The sequence below is a fragment of the Abramis brama genome (assembly GCF_963993115.1).
Source record: "Abramis brama genome assembly, chromosome: 18".
Taxonomy (NCBI): Eukaryota; Metazoa; Chordata; class Actinopteri; order Cypriniformes; family Leuciscidae; genus Abramis; species Abramis brama.
This window is the reverse complement of record NC_139980.1, coordinates 12450750-12477029: the sequence shown is the minus strand read 5'-3', so window position 1 is coordinate 12477029 and position 26280 is coordinate 12450750. Positions and strand designations below refer to the sequence as shown.

Below are 26280 nucleotides of genomic sequence, written 5' to 3'. Positions count from 1 at the left end.
ATGCGCCCTCTATGCGCACTTTTTGTACATTTAGTACAGGGCCAAAGTGCAGGCTTGGAAAAAGTGTGCATCTAGGGCGTATATCAGCTGGATCGCAAATGGCACACTTCATGTGGACTCGCGGTCTCGTGGCCTTAAATTGCGTGTGCTCGCAAAGTGTATGATTCCGTAGGGTGTCCCATTCGCGAGCGCCGCCTTTGTGCCCTCGATGCGGACTTTGGCGAAGCCCGCACTTTCCCTCCTCACGAGCTACCTACCCAGGAATCATTGCGAACGCCCAATCAGATAAATGAGGGGAGGAGTTTCGTGGCTGTTTGACTTTCGGTGGCATGATGTCATCAAGCCTGTCCCAAAATACACTCTTGCATGCCCTCGTGGACTCGAGGCCAGCGCCCCTTTGGTCTGCACTTCCTGACGTCACCAAATGTGAACTCGAAGGAGGTTCACAAGGCCGGAGTGTGTCATTTGGGATCCAGCCATCGACTGAAAAGGCGAGCACCCTTCTTAAAACTAAAATGACAAATGGGACGCCCCACGGTCTCACGGACATGTGCACGCAGCAGCCATTGTAAGTCCACAAGACCGAAAGTGCATATGAGGTGCGCCATTTGGTGCAGGGCCTATAGATGGGGTAGATGCCCCGACATGCCCAATAGCGTCCCCTACCATATAATAGTGAAAACATGGAAAGCCGTAAATTTCCGTCAATGGCGGGGAAAGAGTTAAATAGTCAACCCTGTTACCATGATTTTTTACATGAACCTTTCACTATTAGAAACTGGATATTTGTAAATAGATCCTATATATACTTCCCCATAATAGCAAATATTTTATTTAAATAAATTTGAATAAAATATTTGTAAGCTACTTAAAAGTTTTTTCCCCATCAACCCTGTAATTAACTCATTAACATGATGTACAATTTAATAATATACTAAAGAACATTTTGTGTAATGGAAAGGTTCCATGCATGTTAAAGGCTCTTCATGGAACCACAAGAACAACAAGAGTGTTGAGCAAGGAACATAAGCCCAGGTAGCTTTGACAATAGCCATTCAACTAGTTTAGCCTTTTTTAAGTGTACAATCTTGATAATTGAAAATAAAAAAAAGTAAAAAACAACCCGAATTTACAATGGGTTAACAACAGCGTACTACATTTTTCGTTAAATAACTTCCAGATAACGATGTATCTCTTTACAAACTTCTTAGACTTACGATGCTTTTGGGAAACGCAGCTGTTCAATTCAATAGACAATAGAAATATTGTTACTAAAGTTACTAAAAACAGATAGAACATCTTCATATTATGTCACTGGACCAAAATGAGGGTTAGGTTTAGTTCGTTAGAAAGATAACCGCCTTTTGTAGAGTTAAACAAAGACTGACATACCTGTCTGTAGGCCTACAGCTTGGATCCAGCAGGTATAATTGATCTAGTCTGTTTTTAGAGCTCTAGCGCCCTCTGTCTGTGCCTAATAAAATACTGACAAAGTAAAAAGTTTAAATAGAATCTACCACCTACAACATAAAATAACATCCGATTAATGAAAAAATATAGAAAACCAAGAATAAAAACACGACACCATTCAATACAAATCTTTTTACTGACATAATGTTCCATTCATTGTTCCCAATCTGCAGTGCAGCTATAAAGGTTTAGGAAACTCCTGGAGGCAGGGCTATCTGCTGTTCATTTTTGAATTGGACAGAGGGTAACAGTTTGAGTTAGAGGCCTGATCTAGCAGTTCCTTCATTAATGCAAAGTGTCAAAAATAGCAGTAAAGAAAGTCTAGACATTATGCAACTGTTGGCTCTGTGGTACCAGTACAATGTATTACTTAGCAAGCTGAAACTGTCAATGCAGGTGATTGAGATAAGATGCTCTCTTTAGTAAATGGGCTATTAAAACTTGATTCATTAAGTACTCAATAACAGCAGGGGGAAAAAACAAAACAAATGCATTTACTGCAGAAATAAAGGTGAAAAGTGAAGAGAGAGAAACATGGTCATCAGTTTTCATAGCAGCACTCAGTCCATGATGTTTACGTTCCATAAGATCACCAGTTTTGACCCAAGATTTTCATAATGGAAACAGCATAACGCTGAGGGCTAATTCTAGACCTAAATCCCACAGATTTTGCTGCTCCTTCATGAAAATGCAAAAATAAAATTGCATTATTTTAAATGAATGAATACCATGAGGGAAAAGCCCTTAGCATTAGCCCGCAGCACGCATTTCACCATCTTGCAAGTCACTCACAGGGCAAGTCAGGCTAGCAACTGTGGCAGAAATAACCATGCTATTAATCCGTAGCTTATTACCGTTTCTTTTTTTCTCCACGGATGAGTCAGGGGACATGAACCATATGGTCATTAGATAAAAGGGTATAGCTAAAAGGAAAGCTGATTGAATAAATGAAACAGACCAGATTCCAAATCGGCAATGTTTTCTATAGAACACAGTATAAAATTGGTTAGCACTCCTCATACTTGTTGACAAACATGCGCTTGGTCATTTGAGTTTATATGATCATCTTTAATCCCCTCCGTGGGATTTTAGCAGCTGCCCTGGATGCTTTTCTCCATCTCTCTCTTTTCTTTCACGCTCGCTGACTCTCTGCATTTGCAGGCAGAGGCTGGAAGCTCCTGGTGGGAGTGTAGGTGAGCCGTGGAAGCCGTGGTTTTCCAGGAGTCGCTCAGACGCTGTCTATCTCAGGAACTGGCACGGGGTCGGTGCTCCCAGGCTGTTGAGAGGCACACAGAGGTTCACAGGGCTGGCTGAGAGATTCTGCCGACAGGCTCCTGCTGGACAGAATACTGCTGAGACTCGGCTTCCGGCCGCCCCGTGGCTGGGCCTCAATCTCCACACGGACCTCAATATTGGTCCCTTCCCTGCGGTAAACAACAAAAAACTGTTTTAGGAAACAGGAGTCAATGATGTGATGCTTTTTTTTTTATTCTATCTAATAATTTATACAAAAATATATTAAAAGTAATATCTTGCATAATATGGTTTAAATAAACCTCTTCTATGATGATCATCTTTTTAATTTCTAAATTAAAAATAATTTTGATATATTTTTGAGGGGGTATAATGTCAAAATGTAATACAACTGTCCTGATATCATAATGAAGAAAAAAATCATATGTAAAAAAACAACAACTAAATAATAAAAGCTGAACTGTACATAGTTTGGCATAAACTTTTAGTATTATTTTTTAGGAAAAAGAGACAAAAGTTTGGAGTCAGTAAGATTTTTTTTGAAAGAAATGAATACTTCTATGATGATTACATTAAACTGATGAAAAGTGAAAGTAAAGACCTTTATAATGTTACAAAAGATTTATATTCATGTTACAAAACTTTCTGTTCATCAAAGAATCCTGAAAACATCACAGCCTCCACAAAAAATTATTAAGCAGCATTTTCAACTTTTTTTTTTTCTGATTTCTGAAGGATCATGTGACACTGAAGACTGGAGTAATAATGCTGAAAATTCCGCTTTGCCACCAGAGGACTAAATTACATTTTTAAATATATTAAAATGGAAAACTCTCATATTTCATTAAAAGATCAATTTCATGACATTTGCTGACCTCAGAGCAAATGTTTGTGTGCTGCTGAAGGCACACTCCTCAGCTACATCCACGTCGTCTGACTGAACAACCTGCTCGGTGCTGTCATTATGTCCATCATTAGGGAGTTCAACGGAGCCCTTTGCTCCAGACTGGACCACACTGGTGCTGGGAAGCGGCATCACTTCCTCCACATTCACACTCACTTCCTGTACGCTTCCGTCAGTTAGAGCTGGGTTAGGCTGGCCAGTCCAATGATCACTGACTACATGAGAAAATAGAAGATCTTCAAGAGAAGTTTAAATGTCATCAGATCAGGCCAAACTGAGAGCTTAATATTGCAATACTAATCTTTCTGCACTACAGTTACAATGTTTGCATAATCAAATACAAACTCATATAGAAAGATAAGCAGTTTATAATAAAGCAGGATCATGTTCAAGCAAACAGTGTCATGGGTAATGTACAGTATAGTGCTGGGTAAGCAATTTTTAACTGTAGCTTTCCAAGCTAAAAATCTTTCCAAGAATCTAAAGCTCTTTCAAAATAGTAGTTAGCTATAGAAATGTACAAGTAGCTAATTACAATTAATAGATACTTTAGTTAGCCACATCAAACGTTCCTAACAAAAAGTAGCTAACTACAGTCTGAATCTCCTTAAAGTGGTTAAACTACAGCAAAGATACTCTTAAAAGTAGTCAAAAGTATCTTCACTAGTAAAAAAGTATCTAACTACATTGAACCCATCTAACAGGGAACGTCCTCAGTTTTTTTGCTAACATTCTGGTAAGGTTTTCTCAACATAAACAAAAGTTTTCAATTTACGTTAATAGAATGTTCGCTCAAAGTTATCTGGTCTAATATCTGTATTATATTATCCCCATTATTGTATCAGCCATATAGCCATTATCTGGCACAAAACAACAACAAGAATCTCTGTACTAAATTGAACAGCTAAATTTACATCAATTTCAAGAGCAATTATATTAATTTAGAAAGAAGCTCAACTTTTAACTGGTTAGCTGAACTTACAATTGGCCAGATCTTCCAGCTGTATGTTCCGTACTTCAGGAGGTTCAGTTTGTGGCCTGCACCAGCCGTTACGGCACAACGACATGGGCACGACCCCGTAGACATACGTCAACATAAGAGGCACCCCTACACCTTGAAACACAGAAGATTTACTACATTAGAAATAATTAGGAAGTTGTTCCAAAAGAGTATTACATTGTAAAAAAATATATGATCAATAAGTTATGACAACATATGTTTTTACATTGCTTTAACTCATCAAAATAAGTTAGGCAATTTTCAACTTTTTTTTTTTTTGTTGATTAAACTCATATTTTAAAAATCTGTTGAAGTAATTTAAGTTGAATTGACTTAAACATTCAAGTTGATTGTACTTAAAAACTTAAGGCAGCAACTTTTTCTTACAGTGTATTATTAATTACAGAAAAACGTTGTATAAGTGTACAAGTCCCTACTGTATATTATGCAAACGAATACATCACAGACATATTTACCTCAAAAGTGAACTTATTTTCAGATGAATCTGAAGGAAAAGGGCAGTAATTCACATGGCAGCGTAAATACACAGAGGCATAATGCTAGCAGCAAAGACAAGGACAACACGCAATAAAGAAGACAAAAGGCCATGATCCTCCTGGTTCTGGATGAGAACAGTGTGGCATTGTTGATGAGGACATTGTAGGGGACAAGGCCCCTCTGTGGCTCTCCTGAGGAGAGGTCAGAGCTACAGAACAGACAGGGCTATTCACAGGGGAGAATGAGAGGGAACACAGAGCTTTGGGTTTGCGAGGAGAGCACCGAGAAGTGAATGTGCTGCGCTCAGGTCTTCACGCTATGCCATGGAGATCGCTCTGACATTTTAGTCGCGGCCGGCTGCTGTAATCTTCCCCTCCCCGCTCCAACTCTCACAGGAGTGCCAAAGCAGAAGATAGATGAGTCATCAGAGACGACCGGGCAGTGTGTGTGTGTGTGTGAATGAAACAGCTGCATGCACATATGTAGGCTAAAATGTGTGCAATATGGATGTTTAAGGAATAGTTCACCCAACCCCAAAAAGGGTTATTTACTGTGAAGTCATTCCAAAGCCATTTGATATTCTTGCTTTTGTATAACACGAAATGAGAAATCTTTATTAATGTGCCAGCTGCTCTTTTCCATACAATTATGATTGAGACCGGAGCATTTAAGCTTCATAACAGATGCAAAAGCACCATAAAAATATCAATAAATCATCATAAAAGAGGTCTTCCAGAGTCATGTAATAGCTTTGCTTGATGAACAGATTTATGCGCAAGTTGTTATTCACCTAAATCAACTTACTTACTGAAAAGATCTGGTTCAAAAAGTAAATAGCGGCTTCAATTTCAGTCCGTTTTTGGTTTCAGATGGTTTTTGCATTTCAAAGAGTGGCCAGAATATTCCTCAAATCCCCTTTTGGGCTTCACAGAAGAAAGTCGTACAGGTTTGGAATGACATTAAGGCGAGTTAATTATTTTTAGTTGAACTATTCCTTTAAGCGTGTTTGTTTTCATTTCTACCTTTTTCATTTAAGGTCTCAGCAGAGAGGCAGACTTGTGTCTTAAATAGCTTCATTTGTTTGAATGCCAGAATAATCATTACAAAGAAATAACACTTAAGTCAGCACCTTTACATTGCCGTACCCCAACAATACGACCACTAAAGTGCTCCTTGACTTCTTAATACACCCATTTCTTATATTCACATTCAAAAACATAAAAAAGACAAACACTACTGTTTAAAAGTTTGGGGTCAGTAAGATTTTTTTAAATGTTTTTGAAAGAAGTCTCTTATGCTCACCAAGGCTGCATTTATTTGATCACGAATACAGTAAAAACGGTAACATTGTGAAACATCATTACAATTTAAAATGTTTTCTATTTTATTAAATGTAATTTATTCCTGTGATCAAAGCTGAATTTTCAGCATCATTACTCCAGTCCTCAGTGTCACATGATCCTTCAGAAATCATTCTAATATGCTGATGTGGTGCTCAAGAAACATTTCTGATTATTATCAACGTTGAAAACAGTTGTGCTGCTTAACATTGTTGTGGAAACTACGATTTATTCAGGATTCTTTGATGAATAGAAAGCTCAACAGAACAGCATTTATTTGAAATATAAATTTTACATTATAAATGTCTTAACTGTCACTTTTGATCAATTTAATGCATCCTTGCTGAATAAAAGTATTATTTTCATTAAAAAAAATGTACTGGCCCCACTAGAACGGTAATGTATATAATATAAAACACAACATATAAAATAAAATGACCTCTCAAATATATTAGTAGCCAAAGTGGATGGATGAGTTTCTTACCGACAGTAATGGCCGCTATGACTGGAGACACAAAAACAGACATCATGACCCCACTGGCCACTGTCAGATAATGCTTACTTCCTGAGATACTGTTTTTCTTACAGCGACCATGAACCTGAAAGGCAAGCAAACAGATACAGATTTAAAGTCGGCATGAAACGGAAATCGTGATCATCCTTTCTTTTTTGTGACTATATATATTCAAGTGAAACGGCTTCTTAAACAAAAAAAACAAAAAAAGTAATGCAGGGCTTGATTTTGTTTATTGATGTCGTGGTTTGCTAATTAATGTTTTTGATTAAAGATTACAAGGGCACATGGACTTTTAAAAAAAATAATAATAATGAGGTGCATGGATAAATCATTTATAATATACACTGCAAGGTTTTTAAGAGACTTAAAATGAATCATCACATACAAAGGAAGTAATCAATTGAGTGTTTTCTGATTAATCTGATTATTCTAAAAATATCCTGCTGGGTTTTTTGTCATGGGGTCCCAAAGAGCAAAATTGACTCCAAGCACTCTCTACTTTCTTTGCAAACATTTTCTATATCACATTCACCTGCTGTGTGAAGGGGTCTGGTGGATTTACATACATTTACATATATGCATTCAGCAGCACTTTTTTCATGATGAGCATACAGCCAGGGGCATGACCTTGTCTTTTTATCATCCTAGAGCTATTAAACGGTCACTGGATGCATTTCTCAACAGAGAGTACAGATACAGTAGCAGCTCACTTAAATAATAAATAATGCAGCACATTTTTCAGTCTTTACCTTGCGGCCCATATAAATCGGGATGCCCACAATGATGACCGGTATCGCAATGCCTGCTATGAGTGAGATCACCACTGGAGCCCCGAGCAGCATGCCGACCTGCCACAAAACCTTTCGGGTCTGTGACCACGGCTTCTTTCCCCAGAAAGTGCAGCCTGAGGGACTGTAAGGAAAATAAATTAAATTTTTTGATGTACTGTTTCATACTCTCACACACTGTGGCATATACATGACATGGGGTTAAATATAAGACAAGGAATATTAGCCAATAAAAGCCGCACACACACACACGCGCGCACACACACACACACACACACACACACACACACACAGTCTCATTGAATCAATATTTTATGATCTCATCCTCGATTAGCCTCATGCACTGCCTGGGTGAATTACAATCCTCTATGGTCAGTGTCACTTCCTGTTTTGTACTGTGGCTAAGTGTTACAAGGTTCTAGCTTAAAAGTGAATTTAAAGTAAATATTTGAAGACAACACTTTATTATAGATGAATGCTGATCAACCACCCAATAGGCAAGTTTTCATCCAAGGATTTTTTTGTTGTTGTTGTTGCAGAAAACGGGTAAGCACATCAAAATGTTTACAGATTTAGCTAAAAGAAATGTGAATTATTAATTACATTTCCATACTATCGGTTTTCGTAACTTCTGTCAATATTTCAAATATCGCAAAAACACTTTGGGGCCTATTTTAACGATCTAAGCTCATGGTCTAAAGCGCACGGCGCAAGTGCACTTAGGGCGTGTCCGAATCCACTTTTGCTAGTTTAACGATGGGAAAAATGGTCGGCACACCCGGCACATGCTCTTAAAGGGTTGTCCCTATTCTCTTAATGAGTAATGGGTGTGTTTTGGGCTTAACGTGCAATAAACCAATCAGAGTCTCATCTCCCATTCCCTTTAAAAGCCAGTTGCGCTCTCGCCATGGCGGATTTGCTATTTACATGGCGGAATTTGCAAGCGGAAAAACTGAACGCTTCTCCAGAAAGGAAACAGATCTGCTCGTGTGCGAGGTTAAAGTACACCATCTATGGGACAATACGGATTCCGCCATATCTTTATGTACACAATAATAATCTTTTACATTGTAATCCTTTTATTTTTAATATTTGGCATGTTTGTGTGCTGTTGCGCGTCCCTGTGTGTTTAATAAGCAGAGTGTACACGCGTTGTGTACCCGCCTATAGGCTCATATTACAAATGCACCCTTTAAATAACAAAAAAAAGCGCAGTCTATTTCAGTTGCCTCAAAATATCAACGCGCCAACAATGCGCCTGAACACACCTCGTTTTCAGACCAGCACGCCCATGGGCGCACAAATGGGCGCAAATGCATTTGCTGTTTAAACAACGTGGCGCAGGACGTGAAAATGATAACTGCGTCAGGCTGAAACTAGCAATAAACACTAATGATAGGGCCATATTTATGTCTACAAAAAGCTTTTCTACCTTTTTCAAAAATTAACACAATTAAATGTGGTGTCACATGACAGAATTAAACATGCATCTGTATGTTGCTCCCATTAAAAGTGAAAAACTGAAAATGATGTCATCAAGTTTCTTTCTTCTGTTGAACACAAAAGAAGATATTTTAAAGATTGTTGGTAACCAAACAGTTGATGGGCCATGGGGCCCTGGGTCTGTTTGGTTTCTTTTAAAGTTACATTCTTTAAAATATCTTCTTTTGTGTTCAGCAGAATAAAAAAACTTATAAAGGTTTGGAAAAACTTGAGGGTAAGTAAATGAGTAAAAAAATAAAATAAATAATTGGTGAACTATCCCTTTAAACCGCTATATCTTGGTGATGTTCAAGGGTGCGTTAAATCTAAATCCACAATAACGAAATGTAAATTCTACACATTTTTCACTCTACCAGTCTTGTCTTAAATGGATAGTTTAGAATTATGATGAGAATTATGTATGCATTCTGTCATTTAATAAAAATCTTTCTCCGGCCAGCTGGAGCCCAGCAGAATGGGGTGTTCATTAAATTAAGAAACCTGCTTCTGGCAAATCATGGGGGTTGGGTTGCATGGACATGGAAATATGAACCAAGATATGTACTGATTAATTGACAAACGTTGGTGCTGGCCAACATCCAAGAACGGAAAAATCTATTCGAAATCAGCTTTGGTGCAGCGATAGCTTACTGAAACTGGAAGCAAAGTCTCTATCTGAAAGATCAGACCTCTAAAATGCCTCGGCTTCTGTGAGACTTGTTGATTAAGAGTAATTAAGCAAATCTGATAATCTGCAACATTCATGAAGTCGGCTACAAAAGCAACTCGGCACAAACTCAGTATTGCAGGGCCAGAAAAACATATTTGACATTCTTGTGCAGCAGAATTACCCCTGTTTAGCTTGGACCGAATGTGTCAGAGAGTAGCTTAATAACAGATCACAAACTCTGGTGACTGCTTGTGATGAATGTGGGTTATGTGCTTGCAGGCAAATGTCCTATATTTGGTTGTGAAAGCTCTGCACACTGGATTAATATTCTGTAAATGTTAATTACAAAGTGTACAGTAGCCAACAGGAACTTAATCAATTAATAAACACAGGTAGATTTAAAAACTGTATGAGTTTCTCTTACACACAACCACGGACCAAATTTTGCATATAAAACTGCAGGCACATTCATAAAATCACCCATTCCACACTATTGAAGGATTGTTTCTTTTTAATTAACTTTAGTCAGATGTATTTGTAACTGTTATTAACTGTATTTTTCTTAAAGTGTGACCCAAAGCCCCTTAGGTCATCATCAGGTTACTGTCTCATTGGCTCTCCATGGGGTGTCATTGTATTGTTTGCGGCACATTTGTTACCAGGTATAAAGGTCTGTTACACAGACAGATTCTTTGAAGGCAGACATGCTAATATCACTGCTGAAGAACTGTGCTACACTACTACTTTCAATAAATTATTCTCCCCACAAGAACTCTGGTCAAACTTACTTATTTTATGTATTAGAGAAATCAAATACATTGGCGAGCCACCCAAACAATCGCTCGGCCAAATATAGAGAAATCTAACACTATGCTTATGGTTAAAGTGACTTCCAAGGGTAGCACGTTTTATTTGAAATCAGTCTGCCAGGAAATAAAAGTATTTAGAATGTACAGGGTTGATACAATGAGCATTTGAGAGGAAGAGTTTTCAATGTTAGAAGCATCAAATCTCCAGAACAGTTTGAGTCTGCAAGTAAATGAGATATTTATTTATTCTCCCCCTTTTTTTGTCTATGAAATAACCTGTACCTTTTTCTGTAAACTTTTTGTCGACGTTTTCAATGTCTTCTGCACCATTATGTAAATTATTTTCTATGTGACTGTTCACAGAGATTAGCGAACTATTATTTAAATTAAAAATAGATATTTAAATATTTAAAGTTCAAAAGTTTAGGATAGGTAAGACTTTTTTATGTTTTTGAAAGAAGTGTCTTTTGCTCACCAAGGCATTTATTTGACCACAAACACAGAGACATTGTGAAATATTATTACAACTTAAAATAACTGTTTTCTATTTTAATATATCTTAATTTATTCATGTAATGGCAGGAGCCATTACTCCAGTCTTCAGGGTCACATGATCCTTCAGAAATCATTATTTGCTGTTCAAGAAACATTTCATATTATTATCAATGTTAAAAACAGTTGTGCTGCTTAATATTTTAGTGAAAACCCTGATACATTTTTCTTCAGGATTCTTTGATGCTCAAAACACAGCATTCATTTGAAATCTTTTGTAACATTATAAATGTCTTTACTGTCTGTTTTTTTGCTCAATTTAATGTGCCTGTCCTTAATAAAATAATATAAAATAATCTTTCTGACCTCAAACTGTTGAACTGTAGTGTATTTCAGATAAATCCACCTTTAAAGTGCATAAAATCTAAACTGAGCCGAGGTTGGTTGCTTTACATGTCAATCAGATCTAAATGGGCAGTTACAATGTGGACGAGACCGTAGCTGTTAGCCATTAGTCAAAGATCTGGCTACGTGCGACAACTCTTACAGTAACCTGATGAGCGTGTGTTCTGTATGTGTGTACCTGAGGTAGTGCACATCAGTGATCTCCTGCATGCACAGCCAACAGAACTGGCAAGCGCACACTGTACAGTTCATTCTATTGCAGCTGCCATCATTAGTCTTCATGATGTAGGCCCCACAACGTGGACAGGGCTTGATCTCCTCTGCATCTTAAAGAGCGAGGGCAGAAACAAACATCTTAGCCGGGACCCCAAATGGATATTAGGTTAGTCCCTCAATATTCGCACCATACCGCCAGGCTCCTCGTTGAACACGAAGAGTGTGGAAACATCATTGACTCCTGACGTGTGGCGAGCGCGCTGACGTCTGGCTTGGTCGCAAGTCTGGTCTGGGTGCCACAGCTGACGGCAGTGGTAGCAAAACTCGGTTTCACAGCCTTCCCGACCACAGCTTAGCTTGGGACACTCCGCACAGCCGTAAGCTATCACTGCATAGCTAATGAATGACAGAACATAACATAAAACATATGGGTCAAGTCAATTATATTTCAAATTAAAACAACAACATGCAGCTAGTTAACGTGTGTTAATCAATATTTTAAACACACATCATTTGATATGTGAACATAAGCCACCATCTAGCAGACGGTGGTGGAATATCATTGTTTTTTGTGCTTCAGTCACAGTAGAAAAGAGAGAGGATGCTCTCGGTCCCATGTGGAGTGACTGCAGGTGATACCTAATACTGTCTTGTTGACAAGAAATGCCAAACAGCCCTGGATTCCCATCACTACCCCGATCCGGTTACCATTACGAAACCTAAAGCTAGCCTCCAGAACTATACATAATGCACCACAGAGGAGAACGTGCTTCACGCTTCAGCGTGCGTGACATAATGATCTGCCACTATACACTTGCTCATTGAAAATCCAGCTAAAACCCACTTCACATGGGTGAGGTCAGGTGATCAGCAGGACTACAAGCTGGTGTGACTGAGGATGACCTGGGAGACCATTTCAGTCAAGCTGAGTTGATAGACCACCTTGGCTAAGCTGGTGGTCTAACGAACTACCAGCAACAAGCCAAAAAAACAGTTTGACCACATTTTAAAATTATTGAATTTTATTCAATATAAAACTTCTCACTAGCAATTCCATTGAGTAATATTATGTGGTGCCTTTATGTCAGCAAGTTTGTTTTATGGAACACAATCTAACTGGTTGTGAATAGCAGCATACTGTAAAATACAGTATCGGTAACAGTTATTGGATGATCAGGTTTTTATGAGATTTAATGACACTGCTAAATGTAATCTTCATCGAATCTCAAAATGAATATCCATTTTTCATACTGTACATTATAATGTGGTGATGCGTAAATTCACTTCACTAGTTTTAGTGTCTTTATTAAAATACTATTAAAATTGTATTTTTCAAATTTATATTTTTTATTAAATCTAAAAAAAATATACTGTATAAAATAATATAGAATTGAAAAAATTGCCACTTATTGTTTATTAGCCATAATGTGAAAAACAAATCTGCCAGTATTGGCCAGAATATGAATATTATAATCTTAAGTTAAATAATCAAAGATACAAAACTTTTTTTTTTTGACCACTTTTAATACAAATGATAGATTAAAAAAAAGCGCAGCTAAAAACATCTAAAACCTTTTGTAGATATTATTGTGACAAGTTCAGTAAAAGGAAAAAGTCATATTAAATCAAATGATGGAACAATATCCCTCTATAATGGCACTCTAGAAGAGGATGGGACAATGGCTGTGCTTCAGCAATCACATTTATGTGCTAACCTGCAGTCTGGTGCTGGGCACCAGCGCGTGTCCGGGTCAGCAGCCAGAAAGCGGCGCAGCTGAAACTCTTCGAAGCGCTCCAGCAGAGCACCGTCATCCAAGATGGCACGGACGTCGGGCAGAGCCAGCACTTCGGGGCACTGCGGGCAGGCGATACCCACGCGGCTCTCTGAGATCTCGATGCGTAGGTATTGACGCAAACAGTCGGTGCAGGCACGGTGCTGGCAGGAGGACAGGCGTGGGAAGTGGCCGCGTGGTTGACTCAGGAGGCAGAGCGGGCACTCCACCAGGTGCTCGAGCAGCTGATCCTGGCTGGAGGAGGACAAGGACAGCACACCCATTGAGCCGCTGCTCCCACACTCCACACCTCCCTCGTCATCTTCCCCTTTCCCAGGATCTCCTCCATCCCTACCGCCCTCTAATCCAACATCACTGTGAGCCCGGTCCTGGGAGGAAACAGGAAAGACAAAATGACTGAGGGCAGTAATGAAAGTTAGGACTAATGAAAGTCTAATGAAGACGAGTTAGCTTAAAGAAAATTGTATTATATTAAATCAGAAAATGGCACGGTCTAACCATTCTGTTTCTCGACAACAGGACAAATGAGACACTCCTAATAAAACAAGGTTTGTGGGACGTCATGCATCTAATTTTTCAGTGGGTGCTGGTGTCCTACTGGAAGTGGTCCAAAGGGCGTCCCAAATGTCCAATGTGGGTAGTTTTATTTTCATTGGATTAAAAAAACATTGCATTTTATTGTATTTCACGTTTTGATAACATGACTTTTTCTTCTTGGAGCACAAAAATAAATGTGTTTGCCTTTGAATTAGCGACTTTTTTATTAGACCTTTTTTTTTTTTACAAAAATTATGCTATTCAATTTTTTTTTTTTTTTGGAAGTTGCATTCAAAATCCACTTGGCTCGGCAATCTGAGGGAGCATGTTTGATTGGGCATAATGCTTCTGAAAGGAACTGAGATGTTAAAGTGTCTACCAGGTTAAGTGAACCATCACGGCAACTGCTTACAAAATACAGAGATTAAATTGAAACATGTTTCAGAGTTACAGATGTACAGAGAATAAATGTTTAAATATCATCTTACCTGTACCACATGTTCATGCTCATTGGGTGTGAGAGTGATGGCCACTTCCTCCTTGTTCAAAGTCCCGGCGGGCTTCTCAATCCTGGGATCAGATTTGGGCTTTCGGCTGAAGAAGCTGAGAAAACTAAGGGACTGTGACTGCTGCTTGGGTCTCTTCATTGTACAGAGCTGGACAGTCCAGCCAAAAACAGCATGAGTGGATCAGGCCCCTTTTGTTTGTCTGTCTCTGTTTGTTGCTTATGGTCTGACACTGAACATTGGCAAATAGACCATTGTGAGAAAGTAGAAAAATCGTCCACAACAGCGTTTCCTGATCAAGGTCATCCTTGTTTTCTTCTTACATGAAATGTTTTATGTTCCTTTAGTTATCCAAACGGTTCACAAATGGTGGTTTCATAACTGAAAAAAAACAACAACAACATATTAACAGTATCAGTAGATTGTGAAAGTTAGATTGTTGTAGAAAACATCTTTCAGCGCACATCCATTACAAAGTTTGGGGTCGGTAAGGTGTGTTAATGTTTTTGAAAGAAGTCTCTTAACTGTTTTCTGTTTTAATATATTTTAAAGTGTAATTTACTCCTATGATGGCAAAGCTGAATTTTCAGCAACATTACTCCAGTCTTCAGTGTCACATGATCCTTCAGAAATCATTCTAATATGCTGAATTGCTGCTCAAGAAACATTTCATATTATTTTTATTCTTATAATATTCAATGTTAAAAAAAAACATTGTGCTTCTAATATTTTTGTGGAAATTTTGATACATTTCAGGATTATTTGATGGATAGAAAGTTTAAAAGAACAGCACTTGAAATAGATATCTTCTGACTTCTGTAATGTTTTGTGTCTTTAGTATCACTTTTGATCAATTTAATGTTTTCTTGCTAAATATAAGTATTAATTTTAAAAAAATCTTACTAATCCCAAACATATATTTCCCAAACACATATATTGCACATACACTTACATACACATCTTTGTAAAAATATTTTTACCTTGAAAAAAAATGCAAAGACAACTGCATAGTGCACACTTTCACTGAGAGGTAGTTATTTTGTGCTATGGAGTGACAAAGCTGGTGGAATGGAGAAGTCTGAGCTGTATTTTATCTTGATACATGATCATGTGAAATTAATCTACCAACTGAAACACAGACTGTTACATTCATATCAACAGACAGTCAACATGTAATGGAGAAGGAGGAGCCAGACAGACGAAAAATAGTTAAGACGGACTTTTTTCCCCTGGAGGATTCAGATGCTCTGATGTGGGGTATGGTTTTTATTTTTTAATTTTTTTTACTGTCAATTGTTAATGTTGCTCTCCTCCAAAAGAAACACTCATGTGGAGTCTGACTCCACATCAGATAACCTCATTACTAAGAACGTCATGTTCAAGCATTTTCAAATTAAACAGACATATCTGGCTTTAAAAACTTAGAAATGTTGTCTTGGCAACTAACTGAAATAAAATAAGTTGAATTTAAAGATTACTAAAAAAAAAATTAAACTAAGAAATATTTTTAAAATAAAATCTGAAAATATAAAAATAATTCAAAATATGAATAAATACTATAATAGTATAAATAATACAATTCTTTTGCTATATAACAGAAAACAAACTGCTAAATTATTCAACATAAAACACTAAGATAAAATATATTCATGAGGATCAATCTAATTCAGATCTTTGCAGATAAACATTCTGATTAAATCTTATAAAAATAGCAGATTAAATTAAGAGATATGGCCAATAAAAAACAACACAGAATTTTATGGTCATTAGAAATAAAATGGTAATTCGAGAAAATCAATGTCTTATTCAGGTCTTAATAGCAAAACAACTACATTTCTTTCACTTACCCTTTTTAAAACAATCTCAAGTAATCATGGTTTTGTTAAATAGAGAAAAACATGAAATCTCATGGGCCAAAAAAGAAAGAAAAAAAGATCAATATTTTGATCTGAAATAAGCAACATCAGCACCTCTGGCAGCATTACGTAATTAACGTGAGGGTCTGTGTCTTGCCTTTGACTGCATGCTCCATCACTCAACAGAACAGAAACCAATAAGGAGAACAGACCTATAATATCAAGGTCATTCAACACTCTGACAAGCAGGGTTTTAAAATGCACAGGATCGAGCTTGAAGCGTGCATAAAAAGGGTTATACAATTATAATGGAGGGAATACATTAGCCGACATTATAGATTAAATTATTACAAAGGTGCGTTTAGACATTCTGCTTGACTTCTAAGAGACAAGCAACGTGGCTGATCTAATTGCAATCATTGATTTCTGAAATAATTCCCACCAATGCTATATTATGTCTCATGCATGCATGGAAAATAAATACTTTTATCATGCATAATGCAGTGCCAGTGGACCTCAATGATGAGACAAAGCTCAAATGTGTTTTATAGCTTCTCTGGCCATAGAGCAAAATCCTGTGGCTGAGATCTTTGGATTGGCTTTGTTGTGTTTTCTTTCTCTCGGTTCCCTGGACTTTTCCTGGACATGCACTCAACGGCTTTCTTGTTTAACCACATTAAGCAAAGTTGGGCAACAATTTGGCAAACCTAAAATACCAAAAGCCGATGAAATGCTATCATAGCTCTGTTTACAATCATATCAGGATATTTTGAAGAAGGAGGGGATCCCATTAATACCCTGACTTATAACTCCCATCAGGAAAGCATCGTGGCAATGCCGTTTTAGGACGTTATATGAGGACACACTTCCACATTATAGGGCCAGGAGCGCATCAGTGATCCGACAATTACACCAACTGTTACTTTTAATGATACAGTAGCCTACGAATATTTATATAAGCCTACAATTGACGTACAGAATAACATGCACTTCATCAGAAGACCTCTCGATTGTGCAGAAATGGGTCTGTTTATCGTTGCTTTAAATTTCATTCACTGAAATTCATTGTCTACGAACAAAATTTGTATTATTTATTAATAAGAAGGTCTGGCCAGGGCATCACAGCACTGCAGGGAGTGGCAAGGTTATTACGTATGACTGTTCACCCCCCTACCCCCCCGCCAAATAATACACTTTTATGCGTAAATGCAGCGTATTATACAGTAAAGCAGAAGACTAAATCACCTTGTGACCAAAAGATAGCGCACAATATTTGAATGAAATCAGCCTCTTACCTCCGCTCAGTGCGTTATCAGCTCAGCAGCACCATCGGCTGGGTGCTTGGCTCCTCCCACTGAGCGGCTGAGGACGGCTCCTCCCACTGCTGTAAAACGTCGCCTGTTTGGTGTCTTTGAGCGTTTTTCTGAACCCTGTGGTCCGAGATTCGCCGCATGACGTTGGCGAGGAGATCCCCGTAAACCTCGAGGTTCCCTCTTCTCTGCACACCGGCGGCGCCTGCTGCTCGAGAGCTTGTAACGGCCTGCGGGAAAGATGCTGCGACCGCAGTGATCGGAATCCGTGCGATGACGTATAATCACTTATTCATTCAATGACGAACCACATTTTGATGAAACAGTACCTGACAACAGCGATCTCTGCCTCTGGAAACAACAAATGGCTTAAAAAAAATATATTTTTTTAATTTTATAAAAAAGCTAAAAGGCTTAATCTGTTGTCTGTTCAGTAATTTAGCTAATATAATTGTGCAAATAAAGAGAATGGTTGTCTTTCTAAATTCAGTATTATGTAGGCTATGTTCAGTAATTGAGCACCACTGCAACAGTAATTCGTATTTTAATATAACGGTATTAGCCTATATTAGCCCATTTCATAACAATGCAATATGATTCATATTGCATTGTTATGAAAATATGATACTAATAAGATATAACATTAAGTTAAGACGTGTGTGTAGTGTATTAAGGACTGTACGCAGTTTGATATGTAGACTTTTGCTACGGTTTACGAATGATAAACAAATAAAATATAAAATTGATCGTTGTTGTATTACTAATATAATATAATATAGTTTTTAATTTTTTTCTGATGTGCACAAATAAGCGACAGGCACCATAAGATTTTCTTCTTCCTGTTCCTTTTAATTTTTTTTATTCGTGAATGAATGAATGAATAGATGAATTTATGTATGACTTGTGCAATAAATAAATAAATAAATAAATAAATATAATATAATATAATGTTGCTGCTGCTGTTGTTGTTATAATATAGCAGTTATTATTTATTATGCCCATATGAATCAAATGTGCTAAAATGAATAATAAATAAAAACTAAATCTAACATTAGGCTTTCCTTTATTTTAGCTATTTAAAAAAAAAAAAAAAAAAAACATTCCATAAACATTCCATAAAAAGAGAAAAGTAAAAATCAAAATAGAGAGGGAGCAACATACCCGGATACGCGTCACTGAGGAAGCGGAAATACGCAACGGTAGCGGAAGAAAAATGTATACAATGGCAATTTGGAAATCAATTAAGTTATGAAAAAAGAGCATTAATTGCCTTTCTTTGTGGTCGCTGTGTTATGGAATGGCGGCTTGTGAGCAGTAGTGCACCGTCAGACGCCGCTGTTTTGCCTCGACGGGAACCGTTGTTTGACGTGTCAGGCAGAAAGAGCAGGTATATTTGTGACATCTGCTGAGCTTGACAATATAGCTGGAGTTGAGTGTTTAGATTTGTGTGCTAGCTACATACATGTCGACAGGCTGGGCGGCAAGAGTCATTCAATTCAGAACGTGTACAACACGACTACAGACATTCATTCTGTCGCACTACGAGTTTAAAATATCCTGTATGTGCTATAAATAACGCCAGTCTTATTTATGTTAAATGACACTGTAAGATTAGCACGTTAGCCCATGTTATCTGTTATAGAGGTTGTGTTGACGTGCATGTCAGTACAGTAACGTCTGTCATTTCAATGCTTTCAAAGGCTACTTTGGAGAATGAGTTGATTCTTTTCGAGGGAATCCAGAGGAGGTTGCAATTAAAAAGGCTGACTGGAAGATGCCAAGAAGAAAACAGCAGAATCCACAACCTGTCAAGTGTAAGCTGCTTTTTCATCTAGTATTGTCAGCTAAATGGTTTGCTTCATTCCTTTCACATGCGTTTTGTTTTCGTGAGTGTTTACTAATTCACAGAAAGACTATTAAACTGGTCATGTGGTCTTGCCTTATAATTAAAACTGTCATGTGCTCTTGAGCCATTTAAACTTGGACATATCTGTCCAAAATCTCCTAAATGTTAGCTATCAATAAGCAGACTCTTTGTTACAGTAATAGCAGGGACATCTAGACTGTGTGGTTATAGTATTATAATTATAAACTATATTATAATAGCAATTATAATAACATATAATTAAATAGTAATTATTTTTATTGACAGGTCTCACAGAAACATCATAATTGCACTGCCGTCTGTTTTGATCATCTTGATTTTGAATTGTGCTTTCAGGAGTCAGACAAGAATCTTCTGATGATTATATATGCTGTAAATCTGGTGTCTTGAAATGTATTATGTGGCTAACAAAACTAGGAGTTATTTCTGTGTTTGTGTCAGATTATGAAGATAAGCTGAGTTTAGCTGTATACACAGTTTAATTCATTTAATAAGAAGTAATTTTAGATTTAAATGGTGACTGTCATGGTAAATAATTGAATAATATTTGACTTGCTTTAAACATTAACGCCTGCTAAAGTATTGGTTGTTCATTGTTTGTTCTTTTCTTCTCAAAAAGTGGTCATTATTTTCAATCTCGCCCAGTAGATGGCAGTAAATCTACAGTAAAGCCAGGGCCAGTAAGAAGCCAGTACTGCATAATGGGCTGCTTATTTTCCCGTTTTGTTATATGAAGGTCACATTAAAACTGTCTTGGAAAAATTTTACATTGCCTTCTTTATTTATCTTTACTATTACTTTTCATGTATAGTAGCTGACTGTTCATTATAAAATGATATTACATTTTTAAAAGTTAAGATCATCTAGCTGTTGTGGTTTCATTTTCACAATGACCAGCAATTTTTCTACTTGTAAAGATGAGCTATGAAAATAGTTGAAATGAAATTCGAGACCTGATGTGTAAAGAAAAAAACAAGATTTCACAAATTGTCAAATTATGCAAATAGAATGAAAATATAATTTAATTGGAGGCAATAATTTTCTTCAGAAAATGTTTAAAATTACATTTTAACCCCAGAATGCTTTTAAACACAATGTATACATTGTGACTTTGTTGAAATGAGAAATGAAATAAACTAATCAGAGTGTGAAAAAGTATAATTTAAAAAACAACATCTTTTAAAAAAAATCCACATGGCTGAAAGTGATGATAGTTGATTAAATGATTTCTTGTTGAATAATTGTTACAAATGTACATGATCCCACAAGATGGTGTGCAGTTTACTGTAAATCTTCTTGTTTGTATAATAAATGGAAGATTCAGTATTCCTCTTATGAAGTTTACAGCTGCTGAATGGGATTCACAGGGCTTTAGTACATAATTGTCAAAAAAAAAATTTAAATAAAATATATATGTGACCCTGCATCACAAAACCAGTCACAAGTCGCACGGGTATATTTGTGGCAATAGCCAACAATACATTGTATGGGTCAAAATTATCGATTTTTCTTTTATGCCAAAAATCATTAGGGTATTAAGTAAAGATCACTTTCCATGAAGACATTTAGTAAATTTCCTACCGTAAATATATAAAACAATCACGAACATAAATGGACAACTTTAAAGGCGATTTTCTCAATGTTTCGATTTTTTGCACCCTCAGATTCCAGATTTTCAGTTAGTTGTATCTCGGCCAAATATTCTCCTATCCTAACAATGATATCCATCAATGGAAAGCTTATTTATTCAGCTTTCATATGATGTAAAAATCGCAATTTCAGAAAATTGACCCATGTGACTGGTTTTGTGGTCCAGGGTCACATATTAATAAAAAATGAAACCTCGAAAAAAATAGGTAAGTAAATAGATTAATAATTTAAATACACATTGACATCAACAGGCATTACCACAAAGGTAAGGACAGAAATGGCTCATAAAATATACATAGGTCAAGTTGCATGATCTTCCAATGAACGCCATTGCTGCTGTATTTAACCATGAGCCTTTGCTTTCAGTGGATTCTGAAGATGGTTTAGGCACCGTACGTCCAGCAAGCCTTACCTTTGAGAGCGACTTTCTCCTGGGACAAGAACTCGAGTTCTCAGATCCTGACAATGACAACAAGATCATAGGCCTTGAAAAGTTCTCAGGTGAGTTACTTGAGTTTTCGAGCCCAACTTTGGTAGGGACGTGTTCTTGTCATCCAAATCCAAATCTGTGCCACTGCCACAGGAGAATTGTGCCAGTTCCCTTGGTACTAGTTTCATGCAAAGATAAAATAAAAATAAAAAAATATATTACAAAGACCAAATTTAATTCAGATTTTGGAAACTAGCTCATATTCCAGGGTTCCAACTGTAATAAAAAAGTTTTGAAAACCATTTTTTAAAATTGTGAAAGCAGTCTCTATAAAATGTATTACTTGGCTGTGACTATTCTATGATGGTTACTGACAAATCTTGAGGATTTAAAACATATGCTTTTGATGATGTATTGCTGGCATTCATGAAGAGCCATATGTTCTCAATATGGATATTAACTGCAAAGACTGACCTGTAATGTTAACGCTATTATTGCAAACATGCTGCATTTTGTCTGTCAGCAAGCAGTGTGATCTTTCATATACAGATGAGAGAAGAGAGCCTACCTCCCTGGAAAATTTTACTGGTTTTGGCATTCTGACAGAACATACTATTTCAAAATGGCAAATCAGGAAAAAAATACACTATTATATAAGGGTCATCAAGACAGTCATCACCATCAAGGACACATTATAATAAGGCATTTAGTCATCATCATCATCATCATCATCATCATCATCTCCTCTCAGGGTCTTTATCATAGTTGTCATCATCATCATCATCATCATCATCATCATCTCCCCCTCATCATCATCATCATCATCAGCAGGACTATTATAGTCATCATCATTATCATTAGGCTGGGTAATCATCCACCTGGGGTTTCTGAAACGGGCGATATAAAGGCCCGTTCAGACTTCAGACTCACACATTTCTACACATTGCATGTGCATGAGGACACCGCTTGCAGAAGGAAAACGCCGTTTCACAGAAAGACTGAGCAGAAACACTGTAGCCTTGGGTTTTGTTGGAGTACCACCTTTTATTTGTTGCTATCAGAATTTAAGTAACATTTGTCCATTGGCTTAGTGGGTAAGTACAAATGCGGAAAAAAATATTTTTCAAACTATCAACTTCAGCTGTTGATATTTTGTGCTCTCCTTGTAATTTTTGTACTTTTGATACAATTATAGATTCTCATTTGGCATGAGAGGTTTTCCTAAACCATTTTGTGTGTATTTGTCCTTAGTCAGCAACTCGTAATACTAAGATACTAGTGTTACTGTCAGCTTACTTGCTACAGATACTGAAATAGTGTCTTTTTCTTTTGAAATTTCTGTTGTATTTGAATGCTTGCACACTGTCTCAGATTGCAGAACACATATCTATACAGCTGCATAATGTAATGCAGTGTCCTGCTGTGGTCCTGTACAGCTGACATCAGTCTGCCTGGCTTCCCCCTGGGAGACGAGGAGAGCTCCCCCTTCAGCCACCTCAGTATGGAGAGTGACGCTGACGACCTCCGCGCAACCGAAAGCGAGCGTGAAGAGAGGGTTTCTGAGTCTGCCTTTCCCTCTTACCTCTCTTGCAGGGGCTGTGGTCAGCTCCTGGAAGACCCCCTGGGACCCGGCATGGACTTGGTGGGGCCCTACTGCATGCGCTGCTGCAAAGGGAATGCGGATGGCGTTGTTGACAGGAAGCTCTGTTTGGGCTTAGGCTTACAAGCGGAGTCTAGAGGGGGAGGGAATGAGGGCGCTGGTGGCGAGGATAGCTCCCTGAAGCTCCACTCGTGCACGCTCTGTGGTTTCACTTCACGCTACACTAACCACGTTAAGAGGCACATGAAGACACACAATGGCGAAAAACCATACGGGTGTCCGCTGTGCTCCTATGCATCGGCACAACTAGTGAACTTGCAAAGGCACTTGCGCATACACACCGGAGAAAAGCCCTACAAATGCAACCACTGCACGTTTGCATGCAGTTCCTTAGGGAACCTGAAGAGGCACCAGCGCATGCATTTAGCTGTAAGCCCGGGTCAGACTGCCACTCAGCCGGTCAGTGGCAACTGTTTAAATCACACTACTGTGGGTCAGAAGGAAAAGGAAGCGGCTCCAGCCCCTACTGAAGGTAAGTAAGGTCCTGCTGTGTGTGTCCCCTTGAAAGAACATTGAACAGAGTTTTACAGTGAGTTGTAATTCAACATCCTTCAGTTGCAGGTGCTGTGCAGTCTGTCTCACGTCCCCACGTGGGAAGGGATGGGAACTACTTGCAGACCTTTGATGGCCTCAGGCTTGCACAGCCGTCGTCGACAGGGGCGTTGCAGTCAGGACAGGCTCCTTCTGAACCTGCCGCCCTACCCCCCACGTTCTTCCCCTTCACTTGTCGTCTGTGCGGCATGGCCTTGGATGATGAGGACGGGTCCTCGGCCCAGATCTGCGCCAAGTGCACCCTGGAGATGCTGACTAAGGACACAACTGGATGCCCCGCTGAGCGAGGGGACAAGGTCTACACCTGTGCTGCCTGCCCCTTCCTCACCCACTACCCAAACCACCTGGCCCGCCACATGAAGACCCACAGCGGAGAGAAGCCATACAAGTGCCCGCAGTGCGACTACGCCTCCGCCCACTTCGACAACCTCAAGCGGCACCATCGAGTGCACACCGGTGAGAAACCATACAAGTGCCACCTGTGTGACTATGCCTGCGGCAACCTGGCGAATCTCAAGAGGCACCAACGGGTGCATTCAGGTGCCAAACCCTTTCAGTGTGCAATCTGCAACTACAGCTGCAATCAGAGTATGAACCTGAAGCGGCACATGTTGCGCCACACGGGCGAGAAGCCCCATAAGTGCCAAGAGTGTGGGTACACCACTGGCCACTGGGACAATTACAAACGACATCAGAAGAAGCACAGCCTGACTACAGATGGCTGGGTTAAAGCGCAGATGCCTGGAAATGAGGAAGAGGTGGAGGACGAGGAAGAGGTGTAGACTAAAATTGCAAGACAGTCGTCCATATGAGATTTTACGGTAATGGCATAAGCGTTGTTAGTTGTCCTTCTTTTCTTTTGTGCCCAGAATTATTTTTGGAATTGATCACAAGCTGCTACATGAAGTCAAATTCAAAGACAGTTACCTGAATGTCCTAATGTAGGGGTTGTCCAATCCTGCTCCAGGAAGGCCAACCTTCCTGCAGACTCTATATAAACATTTACTGAACCAGCTAATCAAGGTCTTTAGGATTATTTGAAACTTCCAGACTGGTTTGGAGCCGACTGACACTAAACTCTGCAGGAAGGTGGTCCTCCAGGAGCAGGATTGGACATTCCTGATTAATGCCTTTGAACGAGGCAAAACGTTTGTTACCCAAAGCTCTCTAAGAGCGTTCTGAGTCTGATTGTGGTTCATTTATTAGTGCCAAACACACTACTGCACCACTGCCATACGAAGTTCTTCTTTAAGCCTGGCACCATGTTGCATGCACTTAAGTTAACCTTGGTTGACTGTTTCGAGGTTTTATGTAATTGATCATTTTTCCATCTTCTCAACCATACTGGTGAAAATGCCTTCACAGATGAGCATAATGTTCTTTATAGCATAGTGATCTTTAATCATCTTGTTTTTGCTCTCAATAATTCTGGGGGATTGTGTTGCCTTTTATTGTTGTGCGTATTTTATTGACTGTGAGAAATGCCATTTGTCCGAGTTTACTTGAAGCAAAATGTTGCGTAGTGGATTTTAGTGTCATGCTGAACATAGAGCTTTTATTTTTGTATGTGATTTAATTTTTTATCTCTGAGGAATGTTTGGCATGTATCTGCCACCCATGGCATTGTTAGCTATACCGAAGGACGACAGTAAACGTAAACCCTATTATGCAGTTAAACCTTAAGGTTGCCAAGAAATGACCGAACATTGAAATCTTGTAGGTGTGTGGTGCTTGAGTGTTTTCTTGTTATTATGCAGTGGTTTCATTAATGCCTTAAATATCCTCAAATAAAACATTTGTGTTGAAACTTGCTTAACTTCTTTGTCTTAATTCACTTTTCATCTTCAGTCACAGAACTGAACTGAAGTTACTAGTAGCCAGCAGGATGTGATTAAGATGCCTAGACAGGCAGTGGGTATGTAATCCTCACACTTTCATAATGAGAGCTGTAATCTTCCCTGCGCTCTGCTGCGAACAGCACCGGAAAACACGCTAATGATGACAGAGCCCCGGGCAGCGAATGAGTTTGAAGTGCTAGAGCCTGTTTTGAGGCCAAAGCTTACATTGAAAGGAAATTTGACATTCAAATCATAAGTCAAAAAGCTAAATATCATGCTAATGATTTATGCCAGGATCTTTTGCGGTGGGTTTCCAGTGTGGGATTTTACGCACTAGCTAATCATAGGGGTCAATGTGTTTACTACAGGCAAGCCACAAAGGCTATATGATAATCTCATATGCTGAAATACCACAGAA

The 26280-nt window shown here is 38.4% G+C and overlaps 2 protein-coding genes across 4 annotated transcripts; one reads left to right on the top strand and one right to left on the bottom strand.

Moving 5' to 3' along the window:
- Positions 1-1587: 1587 nt before the first annotated feature.
- On the bottom strand, positions 1588-18104 carry LOC311068505 (E3 ubiquitin-protein ligase RNF19B). 2 transcript variants are annotated; one of them, XM_084090989.1, is made up of 10 exons: positions 17833-18104; positions 14664-15062; positions 13561-14006; positions 12039-12241; positions 11808-11955; positions 7733-7895; positions 6951-7065; positions 4611-4742; positions 3600-3864; positions 1588-2894 (listed from the first exon to the last, which is right to left on the bottom strand). In XM_084090989.1, exons 2-10 carry the CDS (start codon positions 14820-14822, stop codon positions 2699-2701), a joined length of 1827 nt encoding a protein of 608 aa, XP_083947115.1. In that variant the 5' UTR covers positions 14823-15062; positions 17833-18104; the 3' UTR covers positions 1588-2698. The 2 variants fall into 2 exon arrangements, with proteins under 2 accessions (XP_083947115.1, XP_083947116.1); XM_084090990.1 differs by having other exon boundaries at positions 3600-3843; positions 17833-17971.
- A 920-nt stretch (positions 18105-19024) lies between these two features.
- znf513a (zinc finger protein 513a) lies at positions 19025-25835 on the top strand. Of its 2 annotated transcripts, XM_084090468.1 has the most exons (5): positions 19025-19234; positions 19548-19661; positions 21749-21883; positions 23249-23944; positions 24028-25835. In XM_084090468.1, the coding sequence occupies exons 2-5, from the start codon at positions 19622-19624 to the stop codon at positions 24804-24806; spliced, it is 1650 nt and encodes a 549-aa protein (XP_083946594.1). In that variant the 5' UTR covers positions 19025-19234; positions 19548-19621; the 3' UTR covers positions 24807-25835. The 2 variants fall into 2 exon arrangements, with proteins under 2 accessions (XP_083946594.1, XP_083946595.1); XM_084090469.1 differs by lacking the exons at positions 19025-19234; positions 19548-19661; positions 21749-21883 and adding an exon at positions 22741-22906.
- The last annotated feature ends 445 nt before the right edge of the window (positions 25836-26280 follow it).